General features: G+C 40.1%; 1 protein-coding gene across 2 annotated transcripts in view; it reads right to left on the reverse strand.

Moving 5' to 3' along the window:
• Window positions 1–837: 837 nt before the first annotated feature.
• The window catches only part of KIF26A (kinesin family member 26A), a 194,518-nt gene continuing 175,578 nt past the window's right edge, over window positions 838–19,777 (reverse strand). For both annotated transcript variants that reach the window (XM_040332379.1, XM_040332380.1), the window contains exons 11-16: window positions 18,892–19,054; window positions 13,821–17,028; window positions 12,443–12,633; window positions 9,393–9,413; window positions 6,490–6,640; window positions 838–5,357 (exon numbers count right to left, since the gene is read on the reverse strand). In XM_040332379.1, coding sequence (XP_040188313.1) covers window positions 5,179–5,357; window positions 6,490–6,640; window positions 9,393–9,413; window positions 12,443–12,633; window positions 13,821–17,028; window positions 18,892–19,054 — 3,913 coding nt within the window. In that variant the 3' untranslated portion in view covers window positions 838–5,178. The remainder of the gene's footprint in view (window positions 5,358–6,489; window positions 6,641–9,392; window positions 9,414–12,442; window positions 12,634–13,820; window positions 17,029–18,891; window positions 19,055–19,777) is intronic.

Consider the following 19,777-nt stretch of genomic DNA (forward strand, 5'->3'; position numbering starts at 1 on the left):
GAATTCTGAGAGACCAGACACGCTGGGGATCAGGCCACTTATCCATTCATTTATCTGTGCACAAAGATTGATGGACATTTATTAATGTCATCTATCAATATACTTTTCCTTTTCTGTTCTGCCCTTTGGCAGTACACCTGCCTTTTACATATATGGACTATTTTGTGTTTTTTATTACCACACACTGTTAGACTCACTTCATTGCATTATTATTGATGCGTGTACAGTTTTTGCGCGAGAACCTTTTTTTATTTATTTATTCTTTTTTGGTGTATTGTAAACACTACTAGTTTTTGCTGCATTTTCACTTTTTATATTTGATCTATTTCTCACAGTAGCGAGAAGGACATAATGTATCACTAATTATCTAACATGTTTTTGCCTAGTCCTCTCCTGTGAACAGGAACATAACCCACTTGTCAAGATTTAAGGAGCTGTGTCCATCCATGGACGACAGAGAAAGGGATTTTACGTTGAGTACAAAAAATCCTATTTTTAAATGCAAGCAGTAGAATTAACCTTAATTTTGACTTGGGATCAACCTCTTGCAGTCCCTGTAGAATAGAACTGGAGTATGGAAGGTGGTAGCAGTACAAGGGGTCAATGAGTTCATGTGCTGACAACGAGCATAGTGACAGAGAGAGGAGCTCATCACTGTGCTGCTTCTCTTTTCACTGCCCAGTCACAGGCTGGGTCAGGTCTGGGTCATCCTGGACCTGCCCCAAGTGGCTTGGATGATGCTTGCCATCAGACTGAGGACATCAAGTCACAGGAAAAGTACTGCAGGAGAAATCCTCTGATAAATATTTCAGGAAAAAGGTAACAATGCCAAGCGTATATTAATAAATGTATCTTTTATTCACAGATAAAAGTTTAAGTAAGGTATTGTACATTTATACAAAGGTTTTGTAAACCCCATATAAAAAACAAGATGATCAGAAAATATGACTCCATATGAAATGTAATAATACATACACGCGTAAACCTTTTGCAAAGTGTTTGGCAAATGGCAATCATACAGCAGTCGGTGCTTAGCCATTTCATACAAAACAGAAAAATGCACACATCACATGCAGCATCTATATAGGTCTGACCTGAGTTTTTGCCTTCCATAGAAAAACTGTAAAAAAATGGATTACAAAATGCATAAGCAGTATCGTTAGATAAAAAACAAAAAACAAACAAACAATAAAGTTAACATGCTTTTTGGAACCATCGCAGAGTAAAAATATTACACATCCATCTGCAATTAACATTTCCATCTTGCAAATCCCATAAGAAAGGTTCTTTCAGTTGGTTATGGAGTGGTAGAAAACAGAATTTCAAAAATGTTTTGCATTTTTTTTTTAATACAAGTGTTTAATTTGTTTTTTCATTGTTGTAGTTTGTTTAACCAGGTACAAAATACGTTTTTTTTTTTATTTTGCTGCATAAAACCAGCTTTTCAGTGAAATTAGAAGGCAAATTCAGGTATGGAAACAGAATCAATTATTGCTCCTGCTACAGTGTTTCTGTTTTGTACTTTTTACAAAGGAATTTTACATATACTGTACAATATAAATGTTGATACATTTAATGGTCTGCTTAGGTTTGCTGGCTTTTCATTTTAGCACCAAATAAAATAAAAAAATTCATATGAAAACAAGGCACTTTTTTTTCATAAAACACACATTTTTTTTAAAACCATGTTCCTTTTCTGATCCTGTTGACACCCACGGGTACCACTGGCTTTGTAATGGGTTGACTGGCTCTCTGTAAAAGATTTCTAAAAAAGGGGTTTTTCCACCAACAACCAGAGGGATAGGACATATGTCTCTCAATGAACTTTACTATGAATAGTACAATTCTATTTTCTCCATCATTCAGTGTTGTAGACAGCTTCATTCATTAGATGGGTGGGACATCCACATGCCTTACCCCATGATGGGCAGAAAGAAAGCACAAATACCATAAAATTAAGAAAAACCCTTGAATCAATGAAATGGACAAGGAACATCTTAACTACTCGGATGCTAGGATTTAACTTGGAGAGGGCGTTGGTTGCTTTTTGTTTGTAGGTCACATCCTTCTGCAAGTGATTAGATCAACCCACACAGCTCATGAATGAAGTGGTATCCCTCAATGAACGATGGAAAAAAGAGGTTTGCTACCATAAATCTATGGAGCATCCAAACAATAGTAATCAGTTGAATGGCTTGGCTGCTACTCCTAGAGACCCCTTCATCGCTATTGTCCTAAGCAATATTAGGCCTCTGTGCCATCAACAAACAAGTCCATAAACAGTGCTAGCATCTACTACCATACATGAGAAACAATATTATTATAGGTTTTATTTGATAATTATGTGCAAAACGCAAAAATAAGCATTGACTTTGCTCTTTGAAATTGTGCTTCAGTTAAAAACCTAGCATGTCTCAAGATGCCTTGGACCTCACCATTTTTTAGAAGCGGTTGATTTTAATCAGTGGACAAAAGTTTAAGGGCTTGCAATCACTTATATGGACTTTAGAGTTCAGGTATTAAATAGTTTTTTTTTTATTAGGCAATGTTCTCTTTACCAACGTAAATTAGAATTCAAAATTTAAGAAGTAAAGGGTCTTTACTGAATGTTCCATATGTTTGTAACTCCACCTAGTTCAAAGAAAGGCAGAGATATGAAACATTAATTTCATAGATCCAAGAGAAATTAAGGGCCGTAACACACTACTGTGCATGCAGTGTGCTGTGCTCACCAACCATGGTGCATGTTTGACTTTTGGCCAACTGAAGTTTGTTGGCAGCCTATTCATTTGAATGGGTTGCCTTAACACCTGCATTAAATGTACCAGTGTGTGAACTGCCCTGGTGTCAATGAGCCCAAATATAAGTTCACTGATATCCTGCATGAGCAATCTATTCTAAGGCTTCATGTACGTAGGATGTTTTTACAACCTCTCCTTAACGATTTAACTTGACAGGTAGTAACCCACGTTAAAAACGCCTGTTTTGCCGCGTTTGTGTTGTAGAATCGTTTATTTTTTTTTTAAATGGGCAAAAAAGAAAAATGCCTATAAATGAAAGGCGGCTAAACGTGGGTTACTGCGTTTAGCCATGTTTGGCATCTGAAACTTTGGCGTCTGAACTCATTTTTTGGCCTATAAACTCAGCTGCCTAAAAACAGCAGTAAACAAACCTGTGTACATGTACACATAAGATAACATCGAGGTCAGGGGCAGTTGAAAAAAGTGTCCAACTGCCTCTGAACATCCGTTTAGCAGCAGTGTACATGGGGCCTAAAGCTTTTGGTAAAGATGGTAATACATAAACTGCTTTATATAGCCTTTGCTTTAACGTATTGCCCAAAGGCTTCCTAAAGGTAATTTCTGATAGGTTGCTGAATTCTACTAAAATTTTATAGACTGCTAGTTCATATAAAATGGACAATCTTCATTACAGAAGGATCTAACATTGTGACTAAAGTCCAAGTTTATTGCACATTATATGCAAGTTTGGCATTTATTGTGCAATACTCCCTTCCCCCATTCCTGGCTGTAAACAATGGAACACTAATGCTAGAGTCAAAAGAGATTTTTTTTTTATATATATATTGTCCTCCTATTATTTTTTATGGCGATAAGGAAAGATTAGCTAGAGATAACCGTTACTGCTGGGGTCATAAATGGGAGATCACTGAAGAGTGGATTTGCATGTAAGCAATAAGGTAATTGGAAAAGTCTGTGTGCGGCTAGCTTAACGGCTCGTTCACACTATAGCTCATGTGTTAACATGCTTTGCATTGGTGTCCATCTTGGCTGTGTTGAGAATTTGAAAGAACTGTATCAATATGCATTTGAAAAAAAATCAGCATACAGGCTGCCCAGGGATAGGGTCATTTTTTTTTCCCAATCAGCCAGCAAAACCCCAAACAAGCAAGGTGGATGAAGGGATCCTCTTGCTTTGCCAATGTATTCTGACAGCAGGGTCTCCTCTACTGTCTGAATACACTAATCAGCCCTGCAGCTGAATTGAAATTTTACAACAGTCGTTATATCTGCTGAACTGGCCGAATTTCGATCCATCTATGATCAGCTTTAATACAACTTGTTGATGTGAACAAGTCCTTTTGAAAACAATGGATTTTGACTTGTATCAAATGTATCATGACACTGCTGCTGTAAACAAGACCTAAAGTCGGGTACACACTATTAGTTTATTTTCGTGCAACCCCGCAGGTGGGTTCTGGTCAGAGCTTCTGTACTAAACATGACAAGTTAGTTCGGTGATCTCCCCCACTGAGCTATTGTGTTCTGACAAGGGGACAGGCCACTGGCTAAGAGCACTGGTCGGGAGTCGACTGGCTGCTGGTTTTCCAGCATGCATGTCCGACAGAAGCTGGCTGAACTTTTCCATGCGACTGTGAATAAGCGGGGCCTTTGAAAAAAACCTTCTAAAAGCCCATTCACACTATTGCGGTGCATTAATTCACTTTGTGTTAATGCAGTCTATTCATTTGAATAGGCTGCCTAATGCATCAAAAAAGCTGACTGCAGCTAATTTTAGGCCGCTCACTGCAGAGCAATTTTGTTTTCAAGGCGTCTTAGGGTTCCATTCAGAACAAATGACACCACATTGTACCAATTGATGTAACATGCATTGACAGAAGTGTAAATGGGCTTCAAACAGGTTAGAAACAAGCAAATGTTTGAAACCTGGCCTCATGTTGCTATGGGATCTAAAGTAAATATGTCAGACTACTATTCTGGAACAACCTTGGTACTTTCTACAAGATTAATATTCTCTAGAACCATAAACCATTCCCTCTATAGTTGCAATTTGAAGGTGGAAAACCCCTTTAACTGGAGCCTTGACCAGGGCAGGCATCCCATTGCCTTCCATTTGGCTTCAAAGCTTCAGGTCCTTTAAATGCTCCATTACAGAGGCCACTCGAAGTCAAGTTGGAGTTGGTTCCAAAGCAAAACTAGACTGCTCAAGTAGGCTAAACCACGTCTAGAGGCACCGTATTCATTGTGAAACATTACAATCCATCATCGGTTTCAATCCAATAACATTCTTTACAATTTTACATTTTCACATTCCGATGTACATTTGTTAATTTTTTTTCATTGCACTGTGCAGGATCATTCCCAAAAATCTTCATTCTCAAGTCCATTAGTTCATATTCTTCTGTGTCCATCTCTTTCAGACTTCCACTTCTTTCCCTCCATCTTGCTGATCTGTGATCATCCCAATATCAAAGCAGGTCACCATCATGACGTGAGATTTGCATACATTAACACAGAGCTCCAGGTCTTCTGTGACTTGTTCCAGCGCCTCTAGATACTCCTGAGATTCCTCCTCAAGTCCTGGTTCCACCTCAACTGTTAAGAGCAAGCCAAAAGTATTGTATGAGTAAAATTAAAGGGCATATTTATATATACATATGTCAGATAGGTTTGTCAACATTGTGAGCGTGAAATTAACCTTTGTTTTGCCCAATTAGTTTGCCACTCGAAGTAAAAAAAATATGGGTGAAAAATCCTCTGCCTTTGTGTCAATGTTGTAACTATGTAATCTCCTGTTCAAGCACCCAGCACTGTCACTTGGGGGTAGAGAGAGCCCACTATGATTAAAGACATGACTTAGAGAGAGTACACCATAGCAAGTGGAACCTAAGGAAGGTCAGTAGTTGCTGGTGGGGCTGGCATTCGAGTAGACCAGTTGCTTTCTCCACAGGACAAAACATTTTAATATAAATAGGTTTTATAAAAGTTTGCATCCATTATTAAAATGGCAGTACTTTTCAAGTATCCACTGGGTCAGTTTATGTAAAGTATTTATTGACAAAGATACATTTATTACTAATGCCCACTCTCTACCTCCCTGTTCCTTCATAGACCTCAGTCTGTTGCTCAAATCCTCCCATGTGACTGTGCATAGGCCCAAACACACTCCTAGTAAAAGGAACAGTGACTTTGTCCACTTGGATTACCCAACACTGGAGCTTACCCAGGGTGTACTACTGGTCATCAGGGAAGCAGTAAAGGAGTGTGAATAAGGTGAGTATAAGTGGATCAGATGTGGGCTTTAAGGAGACACTATAACCTTGCCCTGAATAGGCAAAGTTAGAGTGTCTCTTTAAGCTCAGAGATGCTAAAACAAATAAAATCTCCAGAATATGTTTTCCTGAAAGCTGAATGGCAGATTCTATTATTTTGTGGGACATGTAGCATGCCCATGCTTGTTCCAAGTCAGTGACTTGCTATAGTTCAAATATAAGGATACATATGACCGTCCCCAGAGCAAGTACCCTCAAACTAAATCATTAATGGCCTTCCACTCATCCTCCCACAGATAGAGGGAGAATGCCATATAATGGTCATGGTAGGTGAATGTAAATGTAAATTGGAACCTGGGTAAAGAGCTCTTCCCAGAGGAGTGCCTTAGTTGTATGGAAATCTGGCTACCTGTTGTAAATTATTAATGGTTGGCCCAATAAACAAAAATACATACACTGTCCTGTCCACTTGTTCGGATCCATCATCAATCGAGTCTTGGTCTCCTCCAACTCTTCTTTTAACAGCTCATGCTTTGCCTTTAAATCTCGAATTCTCTGTTGTCGTCTTTCTGCAACTTTCAGTTTAGTGTTGAAGTACATTAGACCCTTTAAATAAATAGAAAGAAAATGTAATTTCATATAGCAGTATATTTAAACATAAAATCTACCTTTAAAAATATGAAATGCTTAAAACAACATATTTGTGATAAATATCAATACACCTAAATCCGACTTTGTGCAATTGCTGGGGTGGTTGAACGTCAATCCACAATTCTGGGTCTCTATCTGGGGAGTTCCCCACACCACCCACCCACATCAGCTAATAAAGGAGGGTCTTTATCAGCCTGTTGGTTGCTTATGGGTTTTATGATCTGGGGGAGGTGACCTAGGAAATCTAATGGGAATATGTTACCAATGTGACATAGAGTTGGCAATTTGACCCTTTAACATTAACGCACTACTAAAATATCAGTATTATATGGGCTAACCCCTTGAGGGTAAATCAAAAAATCTCTAATCTAGTATTATAGACTTAAAGCCTCATACACACAGTATGATTGTTGGAAGGGGATTGTCTGTTGACAGACTGTTGTCCGAAATTCTTACCGTTAGTACGCTCATTTTGACAATTGTTGTTCAATTTTCAGCCAACAAATGTTGGATGACAGGCTAGTAAATTTTTGGTGGACAACGGCTCCACGTCTGATTTTCGTATGGTCCGTACACAAATTCATCACACAAAAGTCGAAAGTTCAAACACGCATTTTCGGAATCAATGCTCACCACACATGAAATTAGCAGAAGCGGCCCAAAGGGTGACGCTCAAGAGCTGAAATTCCTTGTAAGTGGATCACTACGTTCGTGTTTGTGGCACGACAATTGTGTAATGGTAGTATGCAAAACAAGATCCTGGCCCATGCCCTTTTGACAAAAATTAGACGCCCGGTTGGCCAACAATCATACCGCGTGTGTACGAGGCTTAAGTAAGGGTAGCAACAGACAATGAGACTTCTCCTGGTAAAGCCCTTAGGATGCACCACATTGTAGCTTGCAACTCAGATGGCAAGCTTAAGGCATCACATGCAATCTATGATCTTGGACCTAAACTGCCTTTTTGCATAATGTAAAATAAATGAAGAATTCCATAAAGGCATCAAGACTCCCTCAGAAAAAGATAATCCATGCACTGAATATCTTCCTTTATGTGGATTTGTACTGTGAAGCCTGGCACTATTAAGGTAATTAGAGGCTCCGTAGAGATTCTGTAAAACTTAGTTTTGAGTCTATTGGGATCCCACGCTGGAGGCTTTGTGTCAGGTTTTATTTGCTCTCTGTTTCCCCATTTGGGAGATCTGCTCTTTCTGCCTGTGCTTGTGACCATTGTCGGCTGGAGTCAATGCAAGAAAAAACTAAAATTGTTATTAGAATAGAAGAGGGGAAGTCTTCCTATGGGGTCACTATGTTTACAAATGTGTGAGGGGCGATGTCCCTTACACAAATATACATATATTGGCGGGAATATATATGTCCTTTCTCATTCTCTATTTAGATCACTGCCAACCAGTAAAATGTAATTTAAACTGTTGCAGAGCCAGTCAAAATCTGAAATGTACTCTTTTCAGTCACTGACTAATTACCGTACTTAAAATTTTAACTGCAAACAAGAATACGCTTTTCCCTTTACATACATTGTTTCATTGCATTTTTTTAAATAAATCAACCATCCTAATTAACTTATTAGCTGCAAAACAAAAACTTGCAGATGAGATAATTAAGTGAAAATTATGGTATACAGAGACGCAGCTTTCCAATCCATTTTAAATGGACAGAGATTGAAAACCAACTACTTAAACAGATTTTGTTGTTCAAATTATAATTGGAACTAAGCAATTTAGTAAAAATATGGACTTGAAAACACAAATGTTATATATATTACATTTAGCAAAATAGAATGAGGCCATTATGTGAGTTATATCTGGTTTAAAGCTGATAATGATTTTTTTTTAAGAGAAGTTTAAATTGCAATTTCAGGCAAAGCACTTAATGCAAGGCTGAAATTTTAGAATGTATGTATTTGAAAGGATCTGCAATTGTGTTCATCCAGCCTTATGATTCAAACAGCACTGCCAATCACTATTCAACGAGCAGGTTTGAAGTTCAAAGGTGACACAAGAGAGTATAAAGCTGGACAAAGAAACGTCATCTTGTTGACAGGCATGACTAAGTCACAATAACTAGACTCGACTACAAATCATGTGACAGGTAAAATGGCTCACAAGTATTTATCTTACAGTGTTCTTATTAAAGGGCATGGGTGACCTTACGCATGAGGAAAGATTAACAGAAATTGTATTTATTAATATATTTTATCCTTGATAAGAAATTATTAGGGAACATATAATGTGTTTAATGGTCTATATAATAAACTCAGTGGCAAGCTGTCACTGCAAAAAAAAAAAAAAAAAAAACATGCAGTACTTTGCAACTGGAGGAAAAGAGGTTTAACTTTCATGCATGGACGGGGTTCTTTGCAGTAAAAGTTTTGATGTATGGAATAGTTTTCCATAGTAAAATGGTTCTATCCAACTTGGCAAATTACTTCACTAATGGTCTGGATGTGTTTCTAAAAATGGCAACTAGTAGTTTTGTTTTAAGAAAAAAATAATTCAATTTTGATGCAGGGCATATCAGAATGTCTTCTGGAATTAGGACATATTTTTTTCCCTGTGCAAACTGGGCTACATTTAGTTTTCTGGGTCGATGGTGGATTTAGAATTATTTTTTTCTTTTTAATGGCCATGTGTTTTTCAATATTTAAGTATGTAAGTAAGATTTTTTTCATTGAAAGTGTTCTTACCTTTTCCATATCTTGAAAAGTCTGAAAATAAATCAAAAATAGGTAAGTTAGCCAAATCCACAGCAGAAAGGCAAAAAATCACAAGGAAAACAAATATGTGAAAATATCTATTGAATTGTAATGTGTTACCATTACAGAGAAGCTTCAACTTTTAACAAACTGCTTCCCCTAACAAGTTTGCCATTTTCTTTAGATTTCAATTTGCATAACTTATATCGGAGACCTCCAAACAGGAGTAAATCTTGTAAAGTAAGACTAGCCACGTAGGCAAATATTTTTCCATCCATGCTGGAGGAATCTCCACTGGGGATTTTGTATCTGCTTGAATACCTGAACAATGACTGCATCCAATAGGCAAAAAATTGCCTGTATGACAAAATGTTAAGGTTCTTGAGTAATTGTGTGCAAGAGCATTAATACACATTTCTTAACCCCCATACACACGGTCACACTTTGCCAACCAACTTCAAAATCTGCAAGTTTTCTAATTTGTCCGACCGTGTACACTCCATCGGACCAACTTTTTTGGGTTTCATCCGACAAAAAGTTGGGTCTGCAAACGGACCAACTTTTCAGCAACAAAAGTCCGATGGTGCCTTGTCTGACCGTGTGTACAGCAAGCCAACCAACTTTTGTACAAAGTGCAAATACGCATGCTCAAACAATGTTAAAATTAACCAACGTAGCTGTTATGCCACTGGTTCAACCCCCCCCCAAACATCAACCAACCAAGAGGATTTTGAGAAGGTTGCAGACTACCATATAGATATATAACCTTTAGCAGACAGTTCTCTAATTTTCATGCATAGCATGTAGACAGGATAAATTATAAAGCATGCATTTTTTTATCCACCTGTAACAAAGGTACTTGAAGGGATCTAGAACTACGTGTGGAAAACCAATATTATTTAAAGCAGAGTTCCACCCACTTTTCAAACTTTGCACCATCTATTTCATAATTAAATGTTAAGACATTGGCATTTTTTTTCTGCCAATTTACCTTATTTTAAAAGGCATATGGATCCTCTTTCTGTGTACCTCACCGCATCGAGGTACGTTATTTCCGGCCGCGCATTGGCTCCTGAGAGATGAGCGTCATCAATCCCAGGAGTCCATGTGCATCGCTGGCTGGTAGCATCCTTTGCACTGCGCATGCGCTAGACCGGGAAGTGCATGCTGGGTAGCCAGCATGCACCAAATCCTGGAAGAGAGAACCAGCGAGCTTCACATGACCATAGTCAGGATGGCCACGCTGTGCAGAAGGCAAGCAAAGTAAGTGATCAATGCTGTAAAACTACAGAAAAGGGGACACTTTGGAAGATACAGTAGTTGATTGTGAAAAAACAAACAGGGGCAATCTTATCTTTAAAAAAAAATGTCCGGAACTCCACTTTAATATTATATATAAATAGCCTTATTTTGTGGTTTGGGATCTCATTTAATGCTTGCAGAAAACAAACTAAAAATCACTGACTTTATCCTTACAACTAAATCAAACTAACAATGTCTGATTTAATAACCTATTAACTGAAAAGCTTGATATGATTTACATAAAGAGTTAATGATCCCAATGCAAGAGAGTAATAAACGGCTATTGAGCTGGATCAGAAGCTAAAGCTCGCTCATAAGCCGTTCATTGATATTCCCAGCTCAGAACACCCATCACTTTAAACAAAATTAATTGTGCAAAGCAATTATTTTAATCTTCCTTGCTAAGTGCACCCCAACATATGAATCATAAAAACAGCAACTGTGACATTCTCATTGCAGCTAGATTCTGAAATTGCCCAGGAATTCTTGGATCACTATCTAGATGCAAATCCCAGTTTCATTTTCTAAATATAATTTTCAATTTCTGAATTCCTCTTTGCTATTTTTTTTATTCATTCCAACTTAATTCAGCTTAACGTACCACTTTAGCTACCCACAAACAGCCACTTTGACCATGCCCAACTTGGTTAATGTGAGAATGTAGAGTATTTAAATAATGTCATTGTGGCATAAGCTTACAGAAGTGTTCAGATAACATGTTAATTGAGCTACTATTGTTATCCAGCAAAGTATGCAGCTGTGCAAAAAAAAAAAGAAAGAAAAGCTACCATATTTACCTAAATTTGAACGCTCGTATTCATTGCACCTAAATGCAGAAACCACCTCAGAGGGTCACTGGAAGTGTACTTTCTGAGCTGTGTAGTCCATTCTCTAACTGTATCAACATTCACACTGCAGGTGATATCCTTTTATTGGCTAACTTAAAAAGAGAAGAAGGGCCAAAGCTCTTTTGGCCCTACTCTTCCTGTAGGTCACAGTAAACGTTCTGCACTACTGTGATCCTTATTCAATCAGTATCCGGCTAAAGTGCACTGAATCAAACAAGAGTCAGTGTTTTTATTACATTTTTTACCTTTCTTTCATTTTGTTTTTAATTTTCATTCTTGTATCATGGGCTGTCCCTTCTAAGGAAAGCTTCCCCTGCAATTCTTTTTGAAAACTATGCCATCAGTCAACATGATAAAGTGCAAAGAGTGGGTTGGAGTTTGTCTTTTACTTTATTATTGAAACAAAACTGTCTCAGTGGGACCTTGGTACTTACTACAAGTTGGAGTCTAAGGCCTTGTACACACGGTCGGTCCAAAGCGATGGAAACGGACTGAAGGTCCGTTTCATCGGTCCAAACCGATGGTGTGTGGGCCCCATGGGTCCGTTATCCTTCGGTCTAAAAATGTAGAACTTGCTTTAAAATTCAACCGATGGACGCCTAACCGATCGGTCAAAACCGACGGTTAGTATGCAAAAGCATCAGTTAAAAGCCTGCACATGCTCAGAATCAAGTCGATGCTTGGAAGCATTGAACTTCATTTTTCTCAGCACGTCGTTGTGTTTTACGTCACCGCGTTGGACTCTATCGGTTTTTTAACTGATGGTGTGTAGGCACATCAGACCATTAGTCAGCTTCATCGGTTAACCGATGAGAACGGTCCTTCAGACCGCTCTGATCGGATGGACTGATCGTGTGTACAGGGCTTTAGACCACTAAAGATAGCACTCACCTCTGTCTCCTCATGTCGGTGCCTCTGCAATCTTTCCACATCGTCAATCTCATAGACTTTAATTTCAAAGGGTTCTTTTAAAGTGCCAGGTAAAGGAGGCAGGTCGACCCACTGACCAGTGACATTGTTCTTTCTGCCTGTTGTTGTGGCTTCAGGGAGCGGAGCTGGAATTAGTCTTCTGCGTTGAAGTCCTTTAAAGAAAGTGGAAGCATTTAAAGCACAAAAATAGTATAATTCAAAAGGGAAAACAAGAAAAGAAGGTAGTATTAAAAAGTCAGTCCACATAAAACCTTTAGCTCAGCTTTTGGTAGAGGCTGGAGAGTTAAATCATCTGACAGGGTTTTATATCTCCCAGAGACTACTCTGGATACCTGGAATTGATTTCCCAGGTCTGGCACCCGACTGTGCCCAGTCTTAAGGAGCTCCCACTATAAATTTTGAACTAATTTACTATTATATCCTGGAAAGCTGAAACAGGTGAGGTTTTATGGGAACAAGAATTAGAAAGCCAGGCACCGACTAAAACCACCAGGTTCCACTTGTAACTACCAGGGGCAGCCCGTCCATTCCAATGGGGGGGTGGGTGTTTTTTGAAGCACGTGATTAGAGCCAGAGGCTCTAATAGGCTTCAAAAAAGTGTAGGCTATTGTGTGACAATGGCAAATGAATATTCGCTATTTTCACACTGATTGAGACCCGTTTCTCGATTGGCTGGAAAGAGAAGTGTTCCGATTGTGTGCTGAGGAGGAGACAGCAGCTGCCATAAGGCCCAAAGAGGAGAGTAAGTGAAGCTGCTGCCCATGATGCCCACCGCCTGTCGCCCGGGTGAAGCACTACCTGCCATAGATGATGACCAGACCGGGGGGGATGCTGCAGGTTACGTGATGAGGGTACTTCAAGTTAACCACAAATCATAGCATTACAGGTTTGGATGGGAGTAATTCATTAGCGTTTTTTTTTAATCATAGGGCATACATGAGTTTAGATAAATTGTTTTTACGATATTCACAAATGTGTCCATTTCAATACATGAGATTAATGCAGAAGAATGGATTTCCCATAGCTGACTTCATGTTCAGTAATCTCATAATATCACTACAGCAACTGCCACTGGAAGGCTGTAATTGGCTTCAGTTGACTAATAATATGGAATAATTGGCTGCACGGAAATGTTAATTACAATGTCAAATATCTCCAGTTCTGCACAGGTATAGATACCACTACACTCATATTTTTGAATGGTGTTAGCTTGTTTAAACAGAGAAATAATATTTTTGCTTTACAAGTCTACAGTTAGGCAAGAGATTTTTTTTTTTAATCAGACACTGTGCTGAAATAGGAGAACATAAGCATGCTACATAAAGGGGGAAAAAGATACCTCTTTTCTTTGGAGATTTTAAGCTCCTCAACCGTCCAGATGACGACATTCCACTTTCGCTCATTGAGTCATGAGCTGAAGAGGCACTCCCGGTGGCTTCACTATCACGGATCATGCTCTCATAGCCACTGCTCCCACTGTGATAGAAGAGGGCTGTTCTACCCATTGCTGGGGGCAGCTCCCCACTGAGAACACTGCTGTTATCGCTGCCATGACCACTGCTGTATCTCTGGGGTCTCCTTGGGGCTGTTATCTTGCTATAAGGTGATGGTAAAACAGGTGTTTGCGATTTCTCATCACTAAGATTAACACCGCTGTCATTTCCACTGTCAGAGTCTGTCGATCCCCGAAGGTGACCTATTTTGCCAGAGCTGCCAGATGCCAACTCATTGACGCGGTTGTTGGCTGCCCTTAAAGCTTGCTTAGTCCCCATAATGGTTCCTCTGGCAGACTTGCTGCTGATGCACTGTACAGATCTGGAAACTGCTTTCCCACTAGGAGGAATACCAGAACCTTTCCCGTTAGACTGGTTCAAAGACTTCACTGAAGAGCTAAGAGACTTTGAGCCATTGGTTGAAAGACTACGGTTCTTAGTCAAGCTTGTTGTTGCTTTTTGAGAAAGTGAACTTTTAGCCTGGTTGTTTTTGGTGGTGGGATTGCAGGAAGGCAGTGAGGTAACTATGCTGGATGCAGATGGAACCCCAAGCCTTGGTACAGTTCGGTTTGCCTTGTTAATACTATTTCCACTAGTGTTATCACGAGGCCCACTAGTTCTCGAGCCCATGGATGCAACGCTCTCACATCTTTCCAGGGACATGTGACTTCCATAGCGTTGGACATATTCTGATTTATTGGACTTGCTCTTTAAGCTGGATACAGCTTTGGGTAGCGAATGGTCATTCTTGGTTACTTTGCTGACCTGTGTTTCACTGTCCTCTTCCAAATTCAGAGTAGACCGGCTACACTCTTCTAACCTACTAAGGCTGTTTGAATGCAGGGGATTATTTTTATGGTCTAAGCTTGATTTTCGTACAGGGGGTGCAGGGGGTCCTGTCCCACCAGGTCTTGGCAGCATACTTGCTTTTTGATGCAAGTTCTTCTTAGTCCCTGATGATTTTAAACTACTATCAGAAAAAACGGAATCCAACCCCCCTTTAGTACTATGTTCAGTTTGAGAGCTGTAATTTGTTGTAACTCCTAGAGTTGTGGCACCTCTCCTAAGTTGTGGCACTTTTGTAAGGGGTTCTGTCTTTTTGGTGGTAGCTTTGGCATCCACTTCACAGCCATCCACAACCCGTTGTGAACATGCCAGCATCATCTGGGATTTCAGAGCCTTAGGTGTGCTAGTTTGTGCAAGTTTTGAACTCTGTTTAAATTGATTGTCTGTACCCAGAATGGAAGATTTTGCAGAATAAGGCTGGTTTTCAGTCCGTCCTTCCAATAAATTATCCATTCGTGCTGTCCAAGGATCCTCAAAAGTGCCTTCCTTTTCATTCAATGCACTACTGTGTGTAACAGATGAGGTAGACTTATTTTTCCGAGGAAGACTAGAGTGGATTGTGTCAAATGATAATGTACCCCGGGTGCTACAAGTTCTAGTCTGGCTAGTTGCTTGATAACTGCTTGGCATAGCTTTGGTTAGCTCAGAGGTCTTAAGGCTCTTCTCATTGCTAGTATAAAGCAGACCAGAACCAATACTTTCACTGTCCATTTCGGAAAAGCAAAACCCACTATCATTAAGGTAATTTTTGAGATTCTGGTCCATTTGAACATTTGTGTTCTCTGAATCCAAATTCAGGCAATCTACAATCTCACTGCTTTTATTAGTCATTTGAGGAAGCAAAGTGTCACAGTTCTGTGCTCCATCGCTTCTAATTGTACAAATGCTGACTTCACTTAGCCATGAACTAATGGATGAACGTCGGTTGCTGACTGTGCATTGATCCTCTGCCAAGGGGACCACAATATCAATGTTGACACCAGCAGTGGATATATGTGATGTGTAGGCATCAAACTCATCATTAATACTGCTAATAATACTGACTGGTCTAGAGCCAGAGGCAAGAGCCTGCAGAGAACAGTCACTGTTAAAGCTAATGACGCTAGAAGGTCTACCATTGTCAAGAATACCACCAATAGACAACTCTTCTACAACAGTGAAAACAAGTTCATCTTCTCCATTAAGTTCAACAGGCTTCTGCAAAGTCACTGTGGTAGTTAAGATATCACGATCAAAACCTTTGCTTTTTACTGCTGAGCAAAACCTGCGTACCTCAACTGGACCAGATTGTTTGGGAGTGCTACTAATAACCGGGAGTGTGCTGCCTACTAAATTGTGCTTGTCCTGACTTCTTAGCTTGCTCATGCCAATGGGAGGAGTTCTGACACCACTGCTTGATTCTGAGGTCATATATGAGTTCATCTGAGGAGGTGGTGGTGCAGGACTGGGTAGAGGTCTTCTTGTAAGGAGGCTTTTTTCTCTCACTGATGAATCAGCAAATGGTTTTGGTTGCTCTTTATATTTGCCAGCACTTGACAGTGGGCACGTTTGCCTTTCTGTGATTGTCAACTGATCTCCATTTGAGAAACAGTCCATACGTGTACTTTCGGCTTTGGCATGTTCTTGAGGCTGATCAGATATGAGATGAGGTGCACTTGTTTCCGATCCTGAACAGTTTTGTGAAAAAGCAGATGAATCAGTACTTACTTGCCCTTTCTTGGGAGAACATGGTGGTTTCTCCTGTACTGGCATAGAGTGTGCATTTTCCATGGCTTTAGAAATAGCTACTGAGAGAGCTTCTTCGTTAAGGAACCTGGAAGGATTCTCACTGCCATCAATACACTCAAGTCTCTCCTGTAGCTCGGCAAAAGTGTTGCATTTTAAATGATTATCAGCACTTCGAAGGCTAGATATGTTGTCTTTGCTTATTTTCTTAAGAAGTGAAGGTATGATGGGAACAAATTCTGGAGGACCTTCATTGTCTGTTAACTCCTGGTCAGACAAAACAGCTCCATTGGGACCAACATAGATAACGGTGTCACAGGACTGTTCACTACTGGAGGAATAGTCGGGATCACTATGCATTCCCAACCCAGGAAAGTCTGGATCAAGTGCTACCGTCCTTGGGTGGAAGGGTCTCATGTGTGGTGGTCTTCGTGCACGACCTTCTTCACAGGAGCTTTCTCCTCCAGACGAGCTTGATGCATACTAGAAGACAGAAGGTAAAGAAAACCTAATTAGAAATTGGCAGCTGCATATTTTTCTTTTCTACTAATCTCGGTGTGGGTGTGGGTATATATTAACCTATAAATGGTGAACTAAGTGATAAAAACTAATTGTTAAACCCATTTTACATCCATATGAATGAAAGAGCAGACATGTTGTTTGTAACTAGCTTAGTGACATGACTAAGGTTGCTAGAGATTAATTGCAACACAGAAGGAGAACATGGTCACCACTCAATGTCTTGTCAACAGGGGCAGAATGACAACTCATGGGGCCCCAGGCAATAGATTATGGGGCCACACAGTATATACACACACACAAACAGTATACAGACAAACAGTATACAGACACACAATATACACACACACTAAAAAAGGTACTGGAGAGGCGGGGCAGCTACAATCTTGCTATTTTTAAACAAAACACAGATTTTTACATACTGTCCCTGGTTATACTGAGGATGGCAACCATGATGGGGGCCCCCTAGTGGCATGGGGCCCTCGGGTAGTGCCCGAATGGTCAGTCCACCCCTGCTTGTCAATGTCCAATGCAGCTTTATTGTTTCAGGTGAAATAGCCAATCAAATTCTTCTCCTCCCATGATGCTTTTTTGCCCTATTAATGATCCTAAATGTAAACCACATCAAGTGAGCAAAGGCCCATGTTAAGGGCATGTGGCTTGGTATGATTCAGGAGAGGGGGATGTGCTCGCTCGCCCCCCCACCCTTTCCTGACATTACAGGCTGCATGCATGTTTGCATCAATACATGTCCCCCATGGCAGTACCTGGGCCCCCAAACCCTTTTTATGGCCAATAACTTGCATATAAGCCTTCAAAATGGGGACTTTTGATTTTTTTTCAATTTTGGGTCCCATTTTTTCAATGTTCGAGAGTTCTGGCGCAAACCGAACCGGGGGGGGGGGGGTGTTTGGCCCAACTCCTACTTTTGTGTTCTGACAGCCCCCTGACATGAACACCCTGGTCATTGGCTGAGAGCGCTGATCTAAAGCCGATCGGCAGACCTTTTTAGGTCATGCCGAATTGACCGGCTGTAGTACACACGGGCCAATGCTGCCCGACATTCAGCCTGTGTGTACTAGGCTTTAAGCACCTGCCCGCATACCCCAATGATACCCCATTGTGACAATGGGTGAAGAATCTTCCCCCACCCCCGTAGTACCTGCTGTCAAAAACAGGGCAGCTGAGGCATTCATTCAGTTTCCTATGAATGAATAGACTGCAAGTACCAGCTGCCAATGCGGCGGATGGCTTGTAGTTCTTGGTGAACTATAAGGGTGCTGGTGAATGCTCTTGTAGTTCGTTTATTCTTCCTACAGTTCAGTAACTGTCTGCCCATATAGGAAGTACAGGCTGACAGAATGTCTTCAGGATCCTGGCATTACAATGCTCTACAGGCTGCAAAAACGTGCATTTATTATTATTGTTTAAAAAAAAAAAGGTGAACTTATCCTTTAAATATGCCTAAATCTTTGAAGCACCAAAATACCAGTTTTCAGGGGAAAATTACCCTTTAACTGGGGACCCTCCCAAGTGTTTTTATAGCAACCAGTCAGGACTTACCTCTCACTAATCTAAGTACAGTAAATTGGCATCTGCTTGCTATTGGTTACTGCACTTTGCATGTTAGTACTGCCATATCAAATAAGCAAATTTCTGTACAACACTTATATACTGTATCCCAAGTATTTTCTTGGGAGTGCTGCACTGTGACATTACAGAAGAAAGTGCAAAAACACATTTCTCTATTATTAATACAGTGCGGCATGACATCAGGCATGCTTCCCACCCCCACCCACATGCAGTACAAAGAAAGAACAAACTAACCTTGGATTTTTTCTTTCTCATTCGATGAATCCTTGAAGCGAGCTGAACGATGGCAAGGGATTCTGGGTAATTTGCAGGAGAATCCGAGATGTGTGCAATCATGGTTGTTCGGCAGTTAATATTCCCCAGAGATTCCCTCAGGAGCATAGTTAATTTGCTGTCCCTATTTAACAAGGGAGAATGTGAATTAAAATTCTGCACTGGGCATTTGTTCCCGAGGAAAGAGACATTGCCTTTTTTTTTCTTCCAGCATTGTAAGGGCATGCCAACAAGCAAGTAAAAGGATTACATTAAAAATACCAGCTGTTTCCAGAGCTATAAATGACAGCTAGCTGTAATTTAACCTGGCCAGACTGTCATAAACTTCAATGCAACTTGGTTAATACCACCCTTGGCTACTAAGGGATTAATTTTTTCCATTTTTGACACCAGAATTTTCAAACAATTCAAGAAATGAAGCAGTTAGGCACTACTAATCATAATATCGTGGAAAAGTAAGTCTGTTTGGCATCCTTTCTGAAAAATTTAGGTAGTACTAATACAAAACCAATATATGTATGCCTGCAATGTGGTTGATTTACTAAAACTGAAGAGTGCGAAATCTGGTGAAGCTGTGCATGGTAGCACATCAGCTTCTAACTTCAGCTTGTTCAATTAAAGGGGTTGTAAAGGTAAAAAAATGTTTCCCTAAATAGCTTCCTTTCCCTTAGTGCAGTCCTCCTTCACTTACCTCATCCTTTCATTTTGCTTTTAAATGTCCTTATTTCTTCTGAGAAATTCTCACTTGCTGTTCTTCTGTCTAACTCCACACAGTAATGCGACACTTTCACCCTGGTGTGGAGAGAGCCTCTTGATGGGGGGGCAAGCAGGAGGGTCAGGACGCTAT

This window comes from Rana temporaria, chromosome 13, assembly GCF_905171775.1.
Source record: "Rana temporaria chromosome 13, aRanTem1.1, whole genome shotgun sequence".
Taxonomy (NCBI): Eukaryota; Metazoa; Chordata; class Amphibia; order Anura; family Ranidae; genus Rana; species Rana temporaria.